Source organism: Podarcis pityusensis, assembly GCF_964106645.2.
Source record: "Podarcis pityusensis genome assembly, chromosome: 1".
Taxonomy (NCBI): Eukaryota; Metazoa; Chordata; class Lepidosauria; order Squamata; family Lacertidae; genus Podarcis; species Podarcis pityusensis.
In genome coordinates this window covers 23759392-23780132 of record NC_138028.1, presented here as the reverse complement: position 1 = coordinate 23780132, position 20741 = coordinate 23759392, and the positions used below count along the sequence as shown (strand labels likewise).

Here is a 20741-nt window from a genome sequence, read left to right as displayed (position 1 = left end):
CAGACCCAAATGAGAGTTATGACTTAGGAGAAAAGCATGCCAGCAGATGTGTCAGCCACTAGAGACTATTCTGCAAAGATGATGCTACATGTACATACAGCTGCATGCACCTTTAAATATGCAGCCTGCCACACAATGGCCTAAGAAAGGACAGCAACAAAGAAAAACTACTGCAGACATCTCTAGAACTGGAATGACATTGCACTGTATACTATGTTCCCATGGCAACTAGCCATGGGAAGATGAATGTTTCATATTCACTCTGCTCTGCAGTACATGTCTAAATCAAAATTTCATAAAGAGCACAAGATCTTGACTGAAGATTATCTACACAAAACCAGGTTATTTTCATATTACTGAATAATTATAGGCCAGAAACAATGAGGTCATTTTGGAGCAGAGGAGACAAAAATATGCCAGGCATTAGTATGCCTCTAGTGTGTGATCCTATTCATCCAAGTGTAAACTAGCATAAAATGCAGAACACAATAGAATGTACTATCTGCTTCTGGTTAATGTCATCTCACATACCCTGGTCCAAAGAACCATGGAAGCAGAAATAATAATCAGGTGTAGTGCAGAAGACTGAGCCACGTAGGGATTCTTATGGGGTAAAGTATAGGATCCATGAGTTATCTCAATGTATAAGAACGCTTTTTCAGCTAATATACAGATAGGTCTCTATACACTCATTAGAAGAAATCTGTTTGCGGAACCCTGTTTCCACAATTCTTTTTGCTCAACTGATACCACCAAGACTTGCAGAATAGCATCTATTCCTTTCTACATTTTTGTCATCACATCACTCTTTATAGATGTGAACTGGCAAAACTAAGGATTTTTTTAAAAAATATTCCTGATTAACAACTTTATGTTTGAATAACTTCTTTAATTAAAGACTGCTTGTGGGTGGTATTTTTTTGACAGCAATAGGCAAACTTTATTCTCTTGTTAGAAAAGTGGATGCATGCATATTCAATGGAGAAGGAAATGGGAAAACGACAGTCCAGGACTTGTTGTTGGCATCTGTCTGTCTCAAGAGACAATGGGATGCACCTCGGGGGGGGGGGCAGGTGCGAAGTCAAACTGCTGCCTTAGCAGCACCAAAGTGACTTCCCCGGGGTGCAAACCTGGGCAATGTGTATGGCAGTCCTGGGCTGCCCAGAAAATAGGACAGACCCCTCTCTTGGTCTTGCTGATGTGGTCCAAAGAAAGGCAGAGCAATATGTTTGTCACCAGCTCAGATGCATGAGTTGCCGGAAGGAGGCATACAAGACTCCATCCAACAGCCTTAAGGTCTCCACTTCGGATTTGTGTAGGCTTTACTCATCAGCCTCTTCTTTTTCTGAAGATACCCGGTATGCTGCAAGGCAGCCAATATTTAGGACCAGAATTTTACCTCTCCTAGATCAGTGGGGGCAAACCTTTTAGAGAATGAGTGCCCAAACTGCAACCCAAAACCCACTTATTTATCACAAAGTGCCAACATGGCAATTTAACCTGAATACTAAGGTTTCAGTTTAGGGAAAAAACCTCATATGTTAGGGTTAATGTAACCCTTTCCATTGATACATAATTTTATGGTAAAATTCAGTATTTTTTTTTCTAAAAAAAATGTTTAGGGATACTCTCATTCTGACTCAAGAAAATCACCATCGGGGGAAATAAATACCGTTCTAATTGGGGAAAATAAATACAGTGAATTTTCATCTCCCACCCCCCTGCGTCCCCCCAGAAAAAAAGCACTGGTATTACTCAAAAAAAAGTAGTTATGAGCTATCAAATCTTGGAAATACACATTTTCCAGAAGGTTCACTGGAGGGTTGTATTAACAGCCACTAAGAGCTGGGGGCGGGGGCGGGATTGTCCAGAGATGTTCAGCTTTTTGGGGGGGTATTATCAAGATTTGTTGAGGTTTTTGGGGAGGGATTGCAGAAAACCGCTCACCAGCATCACAGACTTACACCAATTGTCTCCACCGCAATGGCAGCAAATCGAAAACAGCCCTTGTCACAGCCACCAATCACACGCACTATCACTACAGAGAATCTCCTGCCTGTGTCTTTCAGGAGCCTCAAGGAGGCGGAGAGCGGCATCCACCTAGACCAAGGGCGCCGCTCCTCCCTCCCAGCCCGGAACAGGAAGTATGGTGAGCAAGTTGCACACATGTCCCTTCCTGTGCATGCTCTCGCTCTCTTTCACCCGAAGACCTGTTGTTTTCCCACTCCCCTCCCTCCCTTCCGTGCCAGCTGGTTGGCGGGCGCGCAACTCCCCCCCCCCCCGATGCTGCTGTGGGAGGCACGCACACTATGGAGCGTTGCCCACCTGCAGCAGCATGGGGGGGGGGGAGCGGCTGCCCACTTTGCCAAAACCCAGCAACGGCTCTGCTTTGCTGGCTGCGCACGTGCCCACAGAGAGGGCTCTTAGTGCAGCCTCTGGCACACATGCCATAGGTTCGCCACCACTGTCCTAGATGGACTCCCTTCCCAGGTTGATAGGGTAATAGAAGGTGTGAAACTTTCCTCCCTTTTTGGCCTGTGCTTCTTCTCATCCTTTCCATTATTATTTTTATGGGTTCACACTTATAAAATGAGCACTTCACAACAAAATATGCAAGCCTTTCTGTTAACTGGTCTCTGAATGACAACTTGTACAGGAGATGCCTATTTTGAATTATAGCATAAACACAATACATTTTGCTGAAATACAGTGATTTATTGCCATATCATTTTTTCTGACCTGCTACATCAATTTAAACCTGAGCTAACAAAAGAAAAGTGTTGAAGTCTATGCTACCAGACAAAAACTGCCACTTGTTCCATGCTAGTAAGACATCAAGTTAGTCTATACATTAGCAATCAACAAATTGCTTTACCTTCCCCTTCTGTCCACCACCCCAGAAAGCTGAAGTAGCCAACAAACACCAGGAACACTTAATATTGACAAGGTAGCCATGTACCTACACTAGCGATACCCTAGGCAAAGAGGCTCCAGGCAGGACAAGAGCAGCACTACCAGTAATTGTATAGCTCCAATACTATGCAGCGTAAAGATAAATACGTGTGTTATAGAACTGTGACACCAGATGGCGCTGTGGAGTCTCGTTTTTCGCCACTGGGATTCCCCTATATGAAGTTTACAACTCATTTAACTGAATCGCTTCTTTGATGTGCCTAGATCCAGCCCTAGTATGCCTGCTGTTTGCTAGGCTTGGTTGACTGTTGGAATTCAGGAACAAGAGGGAGGGAAATTAATATCAGTCCAACGTAACACTTTTCCAGATTTAGCCCACATGAAGTGCCTGATGTGCATTTCAGACTTAAGATAACAGACAGCTTAAAAGGAAACTGATATGTATTCACTGCTATAATAATAATGTATCTTCTACAGTCTAGACACTAGATCAAATAATGAGCTTAACAGTAACCTCAACTCACCTAAGACAAACGGTTACATGTGTATAACAGATTTTACCTATCTCAAGTCGGAATGATCACTGGGGAGGGAGAGCTACTTAACTCATATGTTATCTTCTATATAAGCATCCCTGAGCCAAAGTCATTTTTTATATCTTGTTTTATGTATTACTCTGTACTTAAAATAATGATGCACTGTACAGTTTTATTTTTGTTATTATTTCTAGTATGTTGACCATAATAAATTGAATATATTACACAGATTTCAACAGCATTGGTTAATATGAACATCTTGAAAAGCTACATTGAAAAACCATACTGTGCAAGATGGAAGACAATTCTGATTTCCATTAAACAATATCAAATGCATGTATTAGTTTGTCCTTTTTTATTACTTGCCTAGAAAAGGCTATTTAGCACCACCAAATGGTTCAGCTGATCTATTAATGCATGTTTATTTTGGTGTTCCACATGATAAAGATTTTGTGTACAAACTGGTAAAACTTTGATGGCATGTGTTGTATTCAGAATATTCTGTTTATAACAAATTAGAAGACTTTTAATCAAGGGGAAGAAAAGAAATCTAAATAATAGTAATAATAATTTATTATTACGGTCAGAGACCAGCTTGTAAAACACATAATGGGACTGCACTCCCCAAAGCAAAGGAGACATTTAAAACAATATGTCTACATAAACACTGCTATTTCAAGTAACATATAAATTAATGTGTACAGTTCCATAAAAATACTATTTTCATTATATCTATGCATGTGTGCGTGTAAGTCGCATGAGCACATACATAAACACTCTCACTGGCTCATACAACCACCTGTGTCTTGACCCCAGCAGACAACTATTGGATTTGTTTGTATAAGTGTGTTGTATATTCTTAAGTGCTTGGCATGTAATATACTATCTCTTAATGGCCTGTGCTCTGCACTTTAGTAGGGAATATTTTCTACCTAATGATACCCCTGAGAGTTTTTCCTGCATGTCAAAACTTTGCAACAACTGGAAATGCTTAGCAAGAATAGAAAGCAGCAACATTTAGCTGAGCACAGTTTATCTTCTCCCCTCTCAAGTCACTTGACTCACGAGATGCACATTGCTGGATTATTTTGTATGATTTTTATTTAATCTGTTCTAAACCTGCCATATAAAACCTTACTTTTAAAAAGGGGTGCCAGTCTGTCAGGGAACTGCCATCAGCTGAGAGCTGAGAGGTGGAAGGGCAGATGGATTACAGAGAGCCTCCAAAAATCGTGGGAAGCAGCACTTCCTCAGCAGAGGAAGGAAGCCCCGCCTCTAGTGGGGAAGAGCTGCAGGGCTCGGAGGATGCAAGAAAGAGCCAGGACACCGTGCCTGAGCAAAGCGGGAAGGAGGGAGGTCCCCCTTTACCCAAGACTTCCCTGCGCAGTAGGCTTTCGCACAGAGAGGGGAGGCGTCGGCTGGGGGTCAAGAGACTACTCTGCTGGGGAAAGTTTAAGGACCACCCACTCTCAGATTCTGCTAGTGAGTGAGCAAGACATGGAATAGAGGCGTTCTGCATTGTAAATGTTTTTGCACCAATAATAAAGCCTTTGAAAAGACCAGTGAAGGATCTTGCCTGATCGCTCTCAAGCAACCACACCGATAGGCATAACACAGTCCATGTACTATTATGTACTCACTATATCCACAAGTTCCTCATATGATGAACTCAGGCTTATATCACCTACATGTATTTTACTATCTTATCTGTCATATGGATGACAGATAAAATAAAATAAATTGTATGCATCGCACTATGTCCTGATCCCTGCCCCCATTTCACACGGATGCCATTTTGAGGCACTTCTTAGGTTCTCATCTCATCTAGTTGGCCTCCAGGTTGATCCTTTTTTAATCTGAAATGCTGGGGAATTTGGGAGTGCTTTTTGCAGAGTCACCAACCAACTGCATCTGGCACTGTTGATTGGTTACGGCAATCTGGAGAGAGCTGCACCTTGAGCCTGGGTTCAGACAATCAGAGATAAACCTTGGCTTCCTTTAGGACCACAGAGGAGCAAAGGAGCTGGAAGCTCCTCTCTGAGAACCCACATGCTCACGTAGCGCTGCTAAAACACAATTTGGTTTACTGTGTTGTCCAAGCAAGGCCACTGGGACATTTTCACTGAGCTATATCACTATGACCCCAATACAGTGGTACCTCGGGTTACATACGCTTCAGGTTACATACGCTTCAGGTTACAGACTCCGCTAACCCAGAAATATTACCTCAGGTTAAGAACTTTGCTTCAGGATGAGAACAGAAATCGTGCTCCGGCAGCGTAGCAGCAGCAGGAGGCCCCCATTAGCTAAAGTGGTGCTTCAGGTTAAGAACAGTTTCAGGTTAAGAACAGACCTCCGGAATGAATTAAGTACTTAAACTGAGGTACCACTGTATCTCTTTCCTGGGCAATCACTGCCAATTTACACCCTTTAAGCATATATGCAAAGTTTGCCTCAAATGTGAGCCACTTTCTAGTTGCTTATAATTAACTGCATTGCTGTTTTAATGCCCATTCACCCAGTTAGGAGAGATCTTTTTGGAGCTCTTTGCAATACGTTTTTGTTTGTCCCACCATGAGTAGTTTGATGCAAAATATATAAGATTACTTCATTTTATATAAATCTTCTGAATTATGGAATTACTTGGACACCTTTTATCCAGAGCACAGAAGGGACAACACACATTTATCACAATCTCTAAGCGAAAAAAACTTACAATTTTTGCAAATGTAAAAGTAGCTCATCTAGTATAAGGTAAAGGGTAGCAGCACCATATACTGTACGAGCCCTAAAAATTACTAATTTCCTTTTAAACCCTTGACTCAACGCCTGCAATTTTAAATACTATACAAACTCCTGAATATACATTCATTCTCATCAAACAGTGGTTGCGATTTTTAGAAAAGGTATTAACAAGTAATAATAACATAGCCGCTTCCCTGGTGGTCTAGTGGTTAGGATTCAGAGCTCTCAACAAGTAATAACAACACATGTCACAAGTACTGCCTGAGATGTGCATGCCAGTGCACCTCCAACTGACAGCAATGCAGTGTGAATAGAAGGCAAGGTGCTCTGAGGTGCATAATATCTATTATTTGTTTGTTTACATCACGCTATATTGGTTTTCTGCCAATGCACTCAAGGTGCATATACTGAATGCCAAGACTGTGGAATGCTCTTCCAGGAGAGATTCAGCAGGCTTTGTCATTCCTAATGTTCAGATGTCTTTGGAGACTTTTCTGTATCAACAGACCTATTCAGTGGTTTAAGCTTTTAAGATAAACCAGGCATTTTAATGATCAGACTGTATTGTTTTTAATAGCATTTTATCTCATTTGTAAATATTTTTGTACACTATTCTAAGATTTTGTTTGAAGGGCAGTCGAAAAAATATTTTTTATAAATAAATGCCACTTGTCCCTTAGATGCAGCCAGGTAGAACAGCTGCTAATGGAGAGAGTTCTCCTGCTACCATATGATCCTGGCTGACCATTAAGATGCACTGGGCTCAGAATACCTGTACTGTCTGAAGCAGAGAAGGGCTTTCTCAGTCAAGGTGCCTTGTCTTTGGAACTCCGTATCCATTCTCAGCTAAGCAGCTGCTCAGCCTTGCTGACCTTTTAATTCTCTTTGGCATTTTATGCAATCTGATTCTGCTGATTTTACTATTTGTTGCCGAGATTGTTTTACTATTAACGGCATTTGCTTTACGTGGTAATTTTTCTCCTTTGTTTTATTGTTTTCAAATATTACTAGCTGCCCTGAGCTCTTTGACAGAGGACGGGCTATAGAGCTATAGGAGCTGTGTGCAGGTCTCCCATTCTGTGTGACTGTGCTGTGCGGAGAGAAGAGGAAACATGGCTCTGCTTTCCACTAAGTAGATCCTTTTGCTTGTAGACACAAGGCCTGCAGTGGTTTGGACTGAACCATGTCTGCAGTTTAGAAACACAACCAAATGATTCTGTTCATCTTACCTGAATGCTTCAACTACAGTCCTCTCTGGCAGCTTTGGGGCCACAACACTGAAAGCTTTTCTGAAATCTTCTAAAGACAAATATCCTCTACCTTGATAAAGAGGAGGAGAAAGTATATGAGGAAAGACATTTAAATATTTAGAAGAGTAGTGAATCTATAAATCAGGATTAAGACACATTTAAAGCCTGGAACCAAGGGCTCCCTAAGAGTGTGAATCCCTCTTATTATTTTTTAAAAGGACGTGACGTCTCAAGTGCACGTAAGTTTAGAGGCAATTTAGTTCCAGACCTGGTTATTGTGTTTGGGTTTAATAACTAAATAATACCAGGAAATACAAGAACCTGTATTTTCTTGAGCTCTTCTTGTTCATAAATAGCTAGTGTGGTATTGCACTTTAAAGGGTCAGACAAAGATTGAGGATAACCTAACTCAAACCACCTCTTGGTTATGAAGCTCTTGGATGATGTTGGGCCTGCCAGTATCTGCCATACAGTCGTACGTGGATTTTCAAACAGCTTAGTTCTCAAACGTTTTGGCTCTCGAATGCTGCAGCCAATCAGAAGCCGCACATTGGTTTCCGAACGTTTCAAACGGACTTCCAGAACAGATTCTGCTCAACCTCCAAGGTATGACTGTACTTGCTTCACAGGCTTGTTGTGAGGATAACAGTGATGGAAAACAATAAGACTTGCAAAATTAATATGAAAGCAAAACTTACATTGCCTGTCAAAAGCAGTGAATAGCTGCCTTACTTCACTTTGGTAAAAATGTGCAGCCTTCTTTGTACTCATAAGATTTAGAAATTCTTCAAGTGATACACCTAGAAAAATAAGAAATTTGGGATATGTCAAATGCTTATCATTATTCCAAGCAGCATAGCACTTTTGGAGTGAATGCTTATTCAGAAGGAGGGATCACTATTTACTCCCCAGTCAGTGTGCACAGGATTGCAGTCTTACCCTGCAATCCTATACATGTCTACTCAAAAGTAAGTACCATGTGGCAAACTCCAGTAAGTGGGAGGACTGCAATCTTACTATGTTAAATAAAAGAACAATTCCTGAAATAGGGTTTTTATATTACTGCAGTTCACTTCTCTTCTACTGCACAAATAATGGGGCTTAAACATATTTACACAGTATATTTTGTTGATTTCAATGGGACTTACAGGCATATATGTAGCTATAGGATTGCAGCCTAAAACAGGGTTATAATGCTACTGCTTATAAGAATCTAATCCCCTGGTGGGAAACTAGTTGGGTATAAGCAGAAAGAGAGAAACCAGTGGGCTATAACAGGTGGCTGTTAGTATACAGAAGTTATGATTTTAAGCTGCTATACTGAACTATGTGTGACATAAATAGAAAGGATCTTATTTTTTTTAGTACCTCCTGTGATACTCCATTACAACTGATTCTGTGTTCTGCTCTGTTGATGTGTAAAAATGGGCACTGAACTAAACAACTTGGAATTGATTTGAAGTTATTCTGCCAATGATACAATTTAAAATGCAAAGTCAGAATTCTCTATTTTCTTTCGTATTTTTTTTAAGTCAACAGAAAAATCTAATTGTGTATTTTCTTTTTAACCCCGTGTTTTTTCCTCTAGACAGGGAGAACAGGTACAGCTGTGGTCTTGTCAAAATCAAGAACACAGTTAATGAGCACAGATAGATAATAGGGGCAGTTCAAATGTCACAATAAATCATGGGTCACTGTGAGAGAGATAAGTTGCAGCGAGCCCTGGGCTCATGCACATCTCCCTCTGTGAGGAGATTCAACATTTTTTGTTTCCATTTTTTATTAAACACAATTTAGTGTTATGTCCAACCCCTCAATTGTGGTTAAATTTAATTAATTTACTTATTTATTTATTTATATTAAATTTACATACCACCTTTCCTATGAGGAACAGGGCAGTTAGTTAACTATAGTTTGTTAAACGAAACTAGTTTTATAACTCATGATTTGAAGTCAACTTATTTCAAATAAACTGTATATAAAATGAATAGGTTTGTTGGGTTCAGACATTTATTTTTAAAAGTGAAAGCTTCTGAACTCATCCTTGCAGCCATGCTGGAGGAAAAAAAAGGGAGCATACAAGCCCAAACCTTATTGCTCCTCACTCCCGTCATGATTTATTCAGATAACATGGAGCACTTGTGTAAGGTAAAGGAACCCTGGGATGGTTAATTCCAGTCAAAGGCGACTATGGGGTTGCGGCGCTCATCTCGCTTTTCAGGCCGAGGGAGCCAGTGTTTGTCCATAGCCAGCATGACTAAACCGCTTCTGACGCAATGGAACACCATGACGGAAACCAGAGCGCATGGAAACGCCGTTTACCTTCCCACTGAAGCAGTGCCTATTTATCTACTTGTACTGGTGTGCTTTTGAACTGCTAGGTTGGCAGGAGCTGGGACAGAGCAACAGAAGCTCACCCCATTGCGGGGATTCAAACCGCCAACCTTCTGATCAGGAAGCCCAAGATGATCAGTGGTTTAGACCACAGCACCACCCGCTACTCCAACATCTACAGCTCAACGAAACAGAATCCCAATATTAAATAATGTAAGAACTACAGGATTCATTCCCACATAATATCATTTACACAGGTAGGAGCACCACCCTTACCTGCTACCCTATGAACTGCTTATCTGAATGTTGTTTTCACAATTCACTTATGGAAATATTATGGGTAATATTCAATTGTGGCATTCTTCTTGTGCAATTCACTTGCACAAATGGGACTTATCTTTTCCTCTCCTCACCCCTGCAGACTACCATGCACCCTCCAAAATCTGTTTCAGAGGGTTGGGGATGTTGTCTATTTCAAGGATTGTAAGACCACACTGTCTTCAACTATCAGGTTCTGTTTATGATGTGCAATTTTTTAATAGCAGGGAATGCCTAAACATACTGCATTTGCCTGCCTGAATATCCAATTTCATTAATGCACGCTGGCTTACATTATGAAGTGACCCATGCTTAACAGACACTCATCTCCCAATATGTATTCATTGGAGCATTAGATAAAGTTAAATTCTCCAGGCCACCAGCTTGCGTTTTAGTCTTATGAATGTAATATAGGGCTTAAAATGCTATGCACATAGGCCTTCTGTGCTGGTTACACACTTAGCAGATGAGAAGTGTGAAATTCTACTCTATTTCCTTTCATTCTAGGTTTCTTATGTTGTATCTTCCCTTGTTCATCTGACTATTTATAAATATTTGTGCACACAAACGCACGCACACTGTTAGGCTACTGTGTTCATCTCTTGCCTGCGAGTTTCCCATAGGTGTTTGGTTGGCTTGAGTGGTAAACAGGGAGCTGGACTAGACTGGTCTGTGGTCTGCTCCAGTTAGGGCTCTTCTTACATTGTCAGTTTAGCAGCTTAAAGGATTCACGTAATTCTGAAGTCACATCTACACAGGGGCTTTCAGAACTGATTTGGGGATATAGGAAACACAGGACAATTGAAAATAATGTGCGTGTAATTTCACAATACATCTAGAAGGCTCACAGAAATCAGAACACAAGATTATCCATGCCTACTGAAGAGAAACTGCATTGGCACATCATAAGATAATCCTGAGCTAGGCTGTCACTATGATCAATGCAAGGCATTCTGTCTTGCAAGCAACAAGCCCCCTTGCAAAATCTTCCAACAAACACTTAGGTCTGGAGGTGAGATCACACATAACTTCTCGTCTCAAAAATGCTGAGTCGCAGAGGAACCTTAAGCAACATATGGTTTTCATTCATTTTTCATGAAAGATTTTGTTCGGTTTAGTAAAAGTATCTTACACCAATGTGTGTTCATTTGAACTGAAGTTTCCATTCAAGTTCAGATTCAGTTTCTCATCTTTCATCAAAGATGTTGTTAGGAATAAGATGACTGACTTCCAAGCAGAAACGGAAGGTGTGAAATGGAAGCTGGAGTGAGGAATGCCACTCAGGTACATCACAGCAGTGAAGGAAGAATGTCAGATTAAAGTCCCTTACAAATATAAACATATATTTCTGTAAGCTGAAGGACTGCTTTTGTTTTATTTTTAAAAAACAACCTTGCTCCAAGGCAACCGGAGGGAAAATGGATTAAATCTTCTTTATAACCCCTCTCATAAAAGGCACTTTTAAACACTATTCCTGTTGTGATAAGTACAAAGTGTAATATACATTCTTTTATAATTCTTGCCTTTTCTTTGTCTGAGTAAGCGAACCCTTTCTGGAGCATGTGAAAGTGCCTTATACCTAGTCAGGTCATTGGTCCATCTAGCTCAGGATTAAATTGACTGGCAGCAAGCCTTCAGGGTTTCAGACACCAGTCCTACCTGAAGACTGAACCTGGAACATTTTGCCCTGTCCCTTTCCTCTTGCTTCCTCTCTATTTTCCTTGATATCAGCCTAGATCTCACCTTCCCTTCCCTTCCTTCTAGATGGTGAGTTTTTATATTCTGTTTTAATCAGACTTAGCTGTCTTTCTGTCACTATTGTTTCAAGAATTTATTGTTGTTTTCATCTTTATTATGTTAGCAGCTCTGAGAGGTTTTGCTTAAATAGGATAGAAATTTCTTAAATAAATAATACGTACTATGAAATATAAGTGTGACTATGATCCAGTTTCCCATTCCCTTGTGACTTGAAACTGGAGCTCCTTACTTTCACCTCTACACCACAATAAGGGGTGGGGAGTGCTGTAGAGAAGATCACTTCTCCAGTTCCATTGAGCTGGGCAGCATTCAATCTGTAGTGTTTAGCTCAATATTGTACACCAAAAGTGAACCTGAATGCATATTTTTCAATATATTATTTCTCACCAATTTAGTAATTAAAGCTATTCCATACTTATTTTCTAACTCTGTCATGTTTGAGCTCTTGTCGCTAGTTAAAAAGAGAGTGAAGATCAAAATATGATGCTTGTACATACCAGATTGATTTTGCTTCACAGAAGCCATGACTGAATCTACTTCCACCTAGAATAGACAAAAGTGACACCATCAAGAAATGACTTGGTACATTTCTTTCAATTCATTGTTTCATTTGCTACCTCTACATAAGCCAGTTCTGCAAAACCACTATCACAGTCTTACCCACAATTACCTTCAGTTCAGCTGTTTACTTCAGATGTCAGAAAATGAAAGGCATGATCCTTTTCTCTGAACTCCCATTAAGCTGAGATGCTAAACCAAACAGGCAGTGCACATGGAGAGGAGCATGGGGTTTTTAATGCTTTAATTGTGAAATCAAAAAAGTGTTCCAACATGGGGTTACAAGTTACAAGCTGGCAGGTAACTACAAGACGTGGATAAGCTTAGCTAATATATTGATTCAACAGTTGGCATGCCCCTCTGCTCTCCTTTTCAAAAGCAGTGTGGGAAGGATTATTTGTGCAGATTGTGTCCCAAGTCTCTGGAATGCACAAGCAAATGGGAACTCCACCACAGAGGCTAGACCAGGCATAGGCAAACTCGGCCCTTCAGATGTTTTGGGACTACAACTCCCATCATCCCTGACCACTGGTCCTATTAGCTAGGGATGATGGGAGTTGTAGTCCCAAAAAACATCTGGAGGACCGAGTTTGCCTATGCCTGGGCTAGACAGTCATGGTTTGCTTACACTACCACTTCCACATCCTTGGAGAATGAATTAGTGAAGACAACTTGCCATTGGACTTATTCTTAGAGGACTCCATTGAAGGAGAGGGCTCTTCGCTGACAAGGGAGGGCACTGGAGCTATCTTGGTAGCTCGTAACATAGCACTTGAGGTGTCCACTATCACAGAGATGGGCCATTCCTAACAGACTAGTAGACCTGTCCCTAGAACCCAGACTTCTTGCTCAACTGGGACCTTCCTCTGGATATAACTCCTTTTGGTGTCCCAAATTCTCATTTCCCATCTCACTAGGGCCTTCCTCTGGGTCAGCCGCTTCCAACTCTCCAAGCTCCTTCCATTCCGCCTCATCTGACCACGCTGTCCACGACGTCTCCATAAGATTCATGACAGCATATTAATGATGAGTCCCAGCAGTCAATCCTTTCAGCTGTGAGGGGATTGCCCAATTACAGCTTAAAGAACCATGGGAGAAGGTGAGTGGAATTGGTTTTTATAGGAAGCATACTCTTAGGCCCACATTGTCTGAGTCTAATGATTCCCTTCCCTCATTGGCCCATGCTAAATACAATGCCATTCCAAATGTGTATGCCAACTGCATTGAAGGCAAGATTGCTCACAACGGATGCACAACGTAATAAAACAACAGAATTTATTTTGTGGATATGTGCATTTTAGCTTGCAGGAAGGTCAAGCTATGCCCACGCCAGAACAAATAAAAATATTTTTTAGAATTGGACCTGCAGAGCTGGGGTTGGGGGGTTGGGGAGGAGAAAACAAGTGGGAAATTTTGCTGTGCAAGTGGATTTCAAGTGTGCAAGAAGGCAGACATCATTGGATGCCACTCGTTATGTTTTGATTGATAAACCTAATAGTTTAACCAGGTTAAGAATGAAGAGAATGATAGATGTAAATGAAAAGGGAAGCTAGGGTTGCATAGCATATCAATTATCAAATAAATTCCACATCATTCATTGTCAACCTGCGTTGCAATTAGGTCATTCCAAAATATGGATGCTCTGAGAGAAACTGATGTACAGATGGGTCTTCATTTACAAAAGAAATAACTTCTATATAATTTTGAACTGAACAAGTCTATAACATTATACTTTTGAAAGGGAAATAAATGCCAAAAATGTATCTAAAAATTAAAGATCAGTTTCTCCTACCATTATTTGCTTTCCATACAAATCAGGCTATTTATTACAGGCTTTAACGATGGCAACATATCTAGCATCTTTCTCCATAGAAAGAAAAGCAATATGACTATGTGAAAGTGAAAAATAATTTCATTAATGGTCTTATTTTGAACCAATAGCTGAACTGTAATCTAGAAGCCATTTACGCTATTAGAATTAGCAGAACAAATATGGAGCAAATGGACTGTAGACTACAGACATAAAGTACAATCCTAAACATATTTACTCAGAAGCAAATCCAACTGTGCTCAGTAAAGCTTTCTCACAGATTAGAGAACAGGTAAGTGCAGCCTCGGAATTTCTAATAAAGTCACTGAAAAATATAGATCAGCTACTTTCCAAATCACTATGGAAAGCATTAACAGCGACATCTCATGGTCACAAAAGGTATTACTTTGATTCACATCTTTATACATGGTAATATGAAACAAAAATCTGTTAAAACTTCATTAGGCAAATCTTTTCAAGGCTGGAAATCAATAACCAATGTCATCCTAAGCATGTCTACTCAGAAGTAAACCCCAATGAGTTCAACAGCACTTATTTCTCAGTTAAGGCTGAAACCCTGTGTATTCCTTTTCAACTTAATGAGACTTACTTCTGAGCAGACTTGTACAGCATTGTGATGTTAAATGTTCTCAGGACTGAAGAAATAGGCTGAATTTCCCTGGTTTAGTGGCAAGCCATATTTTAGCATTACACCCTAACTGGACAAACCATGGCTTACAGAGTCTAAGATCATGAACAGCAGCTGAACTAGGTTTGCAATCCTTGTTTGCTGCTAAACCAAATGTTGGAGGAGAAATCAGAGTAGAACAAGGGGAGAAGGAGGGAAGGTGCAAGCATAAGGCTTCTTCACTTAGCACCAAGCTATGGTTTGGCATTATGTCTCAACTGACACAGTAGTTAGGAAGATCTAACTTTTAAAAACAAGTGTGTCTTGACTTAAACAGTGCTCAGAAGCTCCTGTTGTCACTTGTGCAACATACCAGTTGTGAATGCAATATTCATCTGAAATTCTTCTTTTCATTTACTTATTTAACCTTTCAATAGCAGTTTCTAATTTTAATTCCCAATCTACTTGTGCATATATTTTTGAGATATGGTATGATTCTATTTAGCTATTTTGCATAACTGACTGGGCTGTGGGGCAACATTTGTTTGTTTAAGTAACTTTGAAGTTTAGAAGGTCAAGCCGGCTACACATGCTATTGAGAAATATCTGCTTTGATGTAGAAGCAGTAGATAAAGAAACATGAGTGAATTACACCATGCAACACTGATTTCCGAAGAACAAAGAAAAGCAGCTTCTGTTGGCAAGTTAGCTGAGGCAGAACTGCCCCATCTCAGAAACTGGAATAACCAAGGTTAGCTTTTATTTTAGCTCAAATGGAGACACAGCCAAGTTAGCATCCCTACACTGGGTGGCTCAGTTTCCGTTATAAGGAATCCATACAACTATGTATTTTGTAAAAAATAATCCAGGAAGTTTTATTTTAAACTGAAGGTTTGGACCAGAATAAAACAGTATAGCAGACTGGAATTGTGAACAGGAGCACTCCACACTGCAGCATTTTGTGGCTGATCTGCTCTGTCCATCATAATGATGGACATTACACTTGCAAAATCTCAGGGATACTTTATGAAGCTAGAAACAAGCGATATCTATGATGATTCTGTAGGATGCACCCACTGACTTCTATTGGGCTGGGGTGCTGTGTTTTAAGTGACTCTCCTTTAATAATATTATAATAATTTTATTATTTGTACCCCACCCATCTGACTGGGTTGCCCCAGCCACACTGGGTGGCTTCCAACACATAAAAACATAATGAAACATTACACCTTAAAATGAGAGACACTTGTGTCAATTACAGGTACTTAAATACAAGAACTCACAATGGGGGTGAGGCCAACATTCACTGCCATTTCCTGCAATTTGAAAGAGAAAAAACACCCCAGTCCTTTGAAGACTTTTCGTAATTCAAGAAACATAAACTACAGAATATTTATCTGATTATTTTATGTTATATATATTATTTTATTTTAGGGTGCTTAATGAGTATACCAATCCTCAAGACAGGGTGGAAGAAAATAAACTTTACCTTTGAGGGCTTATAGCCAAACAGCATCACTACAGCAACCTTGTAGTCCTCTCTGTTTAAATATCCTTTGTGGTCTTCATCACATGCCTCAAATGCCTAAAGACAACAAGGTAATTAATGATTTTAAAACAAGAATTTCTTGAAGTAAGTTTGGCAAAAAGAAAATGAGTAATCAAGTTTGATCACATTTCTGTCTAATCTTGGATTAGAATTCGCTGCCCAGCTCTAGTTTGGTGTGTTTTAAAAGTCTGTGATCCTTAAAGTTTGATTTAGAATCATTCATTTTAATGACTCATGCCAGCAAAAATTGCATATTTTATTTTAAATGTGGATTTGAAAGCTTTTATTATTTCTAGATGTGATGTTTTTATTAAAAACATTTATATATATCTCTTCGATTAAAAAAAAAACCCAAGCTTCTTATGCCACCACAATAAAACAGTAAAAGGGGATCAAGGTACAACACTGTTCTACGGACCCAGAGATTATTATATTTTGCCCTTAAAATCACTGATATTATTTAGATAATTTATATACTGGGTAGCTCAGTTGATTATAGTGTAGTGCTGATAACACCAAGGTTGCAGGTTTGATCTCCATGTGGGACAGCAGCATATACCCTGCATTGAAGGAAGTTAGAGTAGATGATCCTCAGAGTCTCTTCCAATTCAGTGATTCTAAGATAATCTGCTTCACTTTTTAGAAGAAAAAAACTCTCTAAGTGGTTAACAAGTTGAAATAAAATTAAATAAAAATCAGAAAATAACAAAACAAGTTATAAAAATTCATCAGGTAAAAACAACAAAATAAGCAGCTGAACAGGTTAACTGTCCTAAACATCAAAAAAGGCCCAAGTCAACAAATAGGTTTTGTTGCCCCCCCCCCCCCCCCCCCGCCAGCTGTTGCTCAGCAGTGGCACCTTCTTACTATTTTTGTCAAACACCTTACAGGCTCCCGATAGTTAAATATAATGAATTTAGGATCTGAAAAAGATTGCCAAAGGGTGGTGGTGGGGAACCTACAACAAAGATCCAGTTTTACAGCATCTCAGTTCCCCCCGTCACAACAACTGCTGACTTTACTTTTTAACAACCACTAAAATGTCCATCAAAGAATAACAAAAATGCTGTCAAAAGCAATCTTGAGTTAGATAACAGCAAGACTGCAGAGATACCAGCAGTTGAGAAATATTCTAATGTACTCTGAATGCTTGTGAAAGATAAAATGCTGAGAGAGACTAAGAATGAATCAACTAACCAGATTTCTCATTAAACACTTGGACCAGTGAATAGAAATCTCTGCTTGTTGACTTTATTATTTGTTACAGCCTCATGCAGGAACATGCTTATGAAGTAACCCAAACAGAAATGAAAAATGGCAGATTGCCTACTGATTATCAATAGAAGCACTTGGTGGAGAAAACTGTTAATGAAATGCATGAGCAAATTATCAGGTCCTGAAAACACACCAGGACTACTTTAGACTTTTTGGGTAAACACACAAAGGAGCAACTAATAGCTTTCAAAATTTTAACACCTAGATACAATCTTTTAATACAGCAGAGATGAGAAACTCTCAAACAGCAGGTGAGCAAGAAGCAATTCTCACATCCTGGACACCCACACAGCAGAAAGACAACTAGTTCTAAATGTTCACAGAAATTCTAGCACTGGTATGAGGTGAATGTGCAAAACAAAAAATAAACTTTCTAACTGTAGTAATAGTTAAACAAAGGATAAACTGCTCGGAAAAACTGCCATATTTCTTGGAACAGCATTTTTTTTAAGGTGGAGGGACAAATATATCTTCCCAGAGTATTATAATGTGTGTTCAATTCTGTAATCCTAAGCATACTTATTAGGAGTAAAGCCCAACTGAACACAGTAAGTGTTATCTCTGAGTAAACGTGCATAGGATTACTCCACAGGTAAAAAAAAATCATAATAGGAATGCAATTCTATTCTTAATCCCAATGTTGATGGTGGCAGCCATAGATCTCTCTTTATTTTAGGTAGCAGCTGTGTCCAGGTGAGCAGTAAGGTAAGGTATTACCAGTAGTTCTGCTGGTGCTAACAAACAAAAAGCCCTCAAATTGTTGTTCTGCTGGTGGGGCACCAGTGGCTTTGAATATACAGGATCCAATGCTCTACTAATCCTCCAAGGGGCTCTGCTTATTCTTTTTTGTTTTGTGAAATTCCCTACAGGAGTTTGCCATTAAAAGGCCATCACCATACTGATTATAGAATCACAGAGTTGGAAGGGACCCTGAGGATCATCTTGTCCAATCCTCTGCAACGCAGGAATATGCAGCTGTCCCTAACAGGGACCAAATCTACAGCCTTGGCATTATCAGCAGTACACTCTAATCAACTTTCTCACTCACACAGCCTGGCTTGTTAGCATAAGCTAAATCCAGGGTTTTCCAGCACAGTTTAATCAAACCTTGATTCATTCTAACTTTTAATAATTCTAAGAATTATGGGCAACTTGCACCCACAAACCCAAGACTTATAACAATAGTGTGCAAACTTCAATAATTCTTCATCAGGCTACAGATGGTAAACAAAGTGTGAGGGGATGGGGTGGGGTGGAACTGGCTGATGGTGATCTCATGATTTTGCATCTGGTAAGAGTACAAAGATGGAGTATTGGTGGGGGAGTAGATATTCAAATAAGTGCTACAGCGGACAACAGGTAAGGAGGAATATGGCTGATTCCAAGTCTCTGGAAGTACAAAATACAAAACACAGCTGTTATCCAGGTCTGTCTCTATCCTTAGGTGAAGCACACATTAAACAGGTGAATAAATCAATTGAAGGGAAGGTCTGTAATTGTAGGACAACCACTTGTACTCCCTTTGAATAGAATAGGGCTTTTCCTTCAAGATATTTAGGTCTGCAAACATGTGCATGTTTACCTTAAGTATTTACAATTAATTCTGATATATCAGGGCAATTGTTCGTGTGATGTGAACTGTGGAATTAATACTTTTGGAAATGCAGTTACCTTTCACCAACACACTGCAGATAATTTGGCTAGTGTCTAATTATTTGGCTAGCTATGGAGGGACTAGCCAGGTGAAGCCTCCAGAGGGACACAACTGAGGTTCCCAATGTGTGGGGTTTCTGTGTGTGCCAAACTGTGTCTTTGACCTGGGTGGAATGAAGCCTTGTTTCGTCTTTGGTCTAGCCCAGAGTGCAGCCTACAAGCACCCAAGCCTCTTGATAGTTTCCAAGTCATGAGAAGTAACAATTCCTCATTAGATTCATCTGGAGTAACGTGTCCAGGTCTGGGACTTCTCACTTTAAGAAGGATGTGGACCAACTAGAAGGGGACAGAAGTATAGGAAACAAAGTCCTTATGAGGAAAAGTTGAACATGCATACCCTGAAGAAGAAAAAAGACTGATGTCAGATTATAAAAAGGTAAAGGTAAAGGACCCCTGACAGTTAAGTCCAGTCGCGAACGACTCTGGGGTTGCGGCACTCATCTCACTGTACTGGCCGAGGGAGCCGGCGTTTGGAAACGCCATTTACCTTCCTGCAGGAGCAATACCTATTTATCTACTTGCACTTTGACGTGTTCGGCAAGCCCTAGGCTCAGTGGTTTAGACCACAAAGCCACCCGCGTCCGTTGAGGTGGGATTATAGCACTCCTCAAATATCTTCTAATGAAGGGCTGTCACTTTAGAAGAGGGCAAAGCCTTTATCTTTTCTGCCTTAGATGGGAGGGCTATACCTACGGTAATGTGTTTACGATGCAAGAGGGTGTATTTTGATTGAACATTAGAGGAACTTAAATGCAGCCCTGTTTAGGGACGTTTATAATGTTTGATGTGTTTTTAATATTCTGTTCGGAGCTGGCCAGAGTGGTTGTGGAAACCCAGCCAGAGGGGCAGGGTATAAATAAATTGTTTTGTTGTCGTTGTAAATGTTGGGGTTTTGATTTGGGGGGGGGGTCGCTACGGACCTTCAAGCAAAGACTAGACACCCGAATACCGAGGATTTCGAGCATCTATGATGAAATGTTTAGGAGTACGTATTGGGGAGACCCAGGTCCAAATCACCACTAAGCTGCCTGGGATGGTCTCGGGCCAGTCACTCCCTGGCCAACCCCACAGGGCTGTTGTGAGGACGAGAGAGCGGAGGAAAAGTGGAACACAAATGCAACTAAAGAACACCCAACACAAACACACACACCACACCTCTTTACCTACTTTAACCCACCGCTTCCTGCGACTCTCCTCGCCACTTAATCCGCTCTCTGCCTCTTCACGCCGCGCGCACATCGCAGACGCCGCCTCAAACCGGCGCCAAGCTTCCCATGGCAACCCAACCGCTCTCCTTAGCAACCCCAACGCCGCCCCTCATTGGCTGGAAGCGCGAGGCGGGAAAGCCGCTATT

The 20741-nt window shown here is 40.4% G+C and overlaps 1 protein-coding gene across 2 annotated transcripts in view; it reads right to left on the bottom strand.

The window, feature by feature from the left end:
- EFCAB11 (EF-hand calcium binding domain 11) overlaps positions 1-20713 on the bottom strand; it is a 54682-nt gene extending 33969 nt beyond the window's left edge. For both annotated transcript variants that reach the window (XM_080993199.1, XM_080993198.1), the window contains exons 1-5: positions 20555-20713; positions 16340-16435; positions 12352-12397; positions 8143-8244; positions 7424-7514 (exon numbers count right to left, since the gene is read on the bottom strand). In XM_080993199.1, coding sequence (XP_080849325.1) covers positions 7424-7514; positions 8143-8244; positions 12352-12397; positions 16340-16435; positions 20555-20626 — 407 coding nt within the window. In that variant the 5' untranslated portion in view covers positions 20627-20713. The remainder of the gene's footprint in view (positions 1-7423; positions 7515-8142; positions 8245-12351; positions 12398-16339; positions 16436-20554) is intronic.
- Positions 20714-20741: the final 28 nt, after the last annotated feature.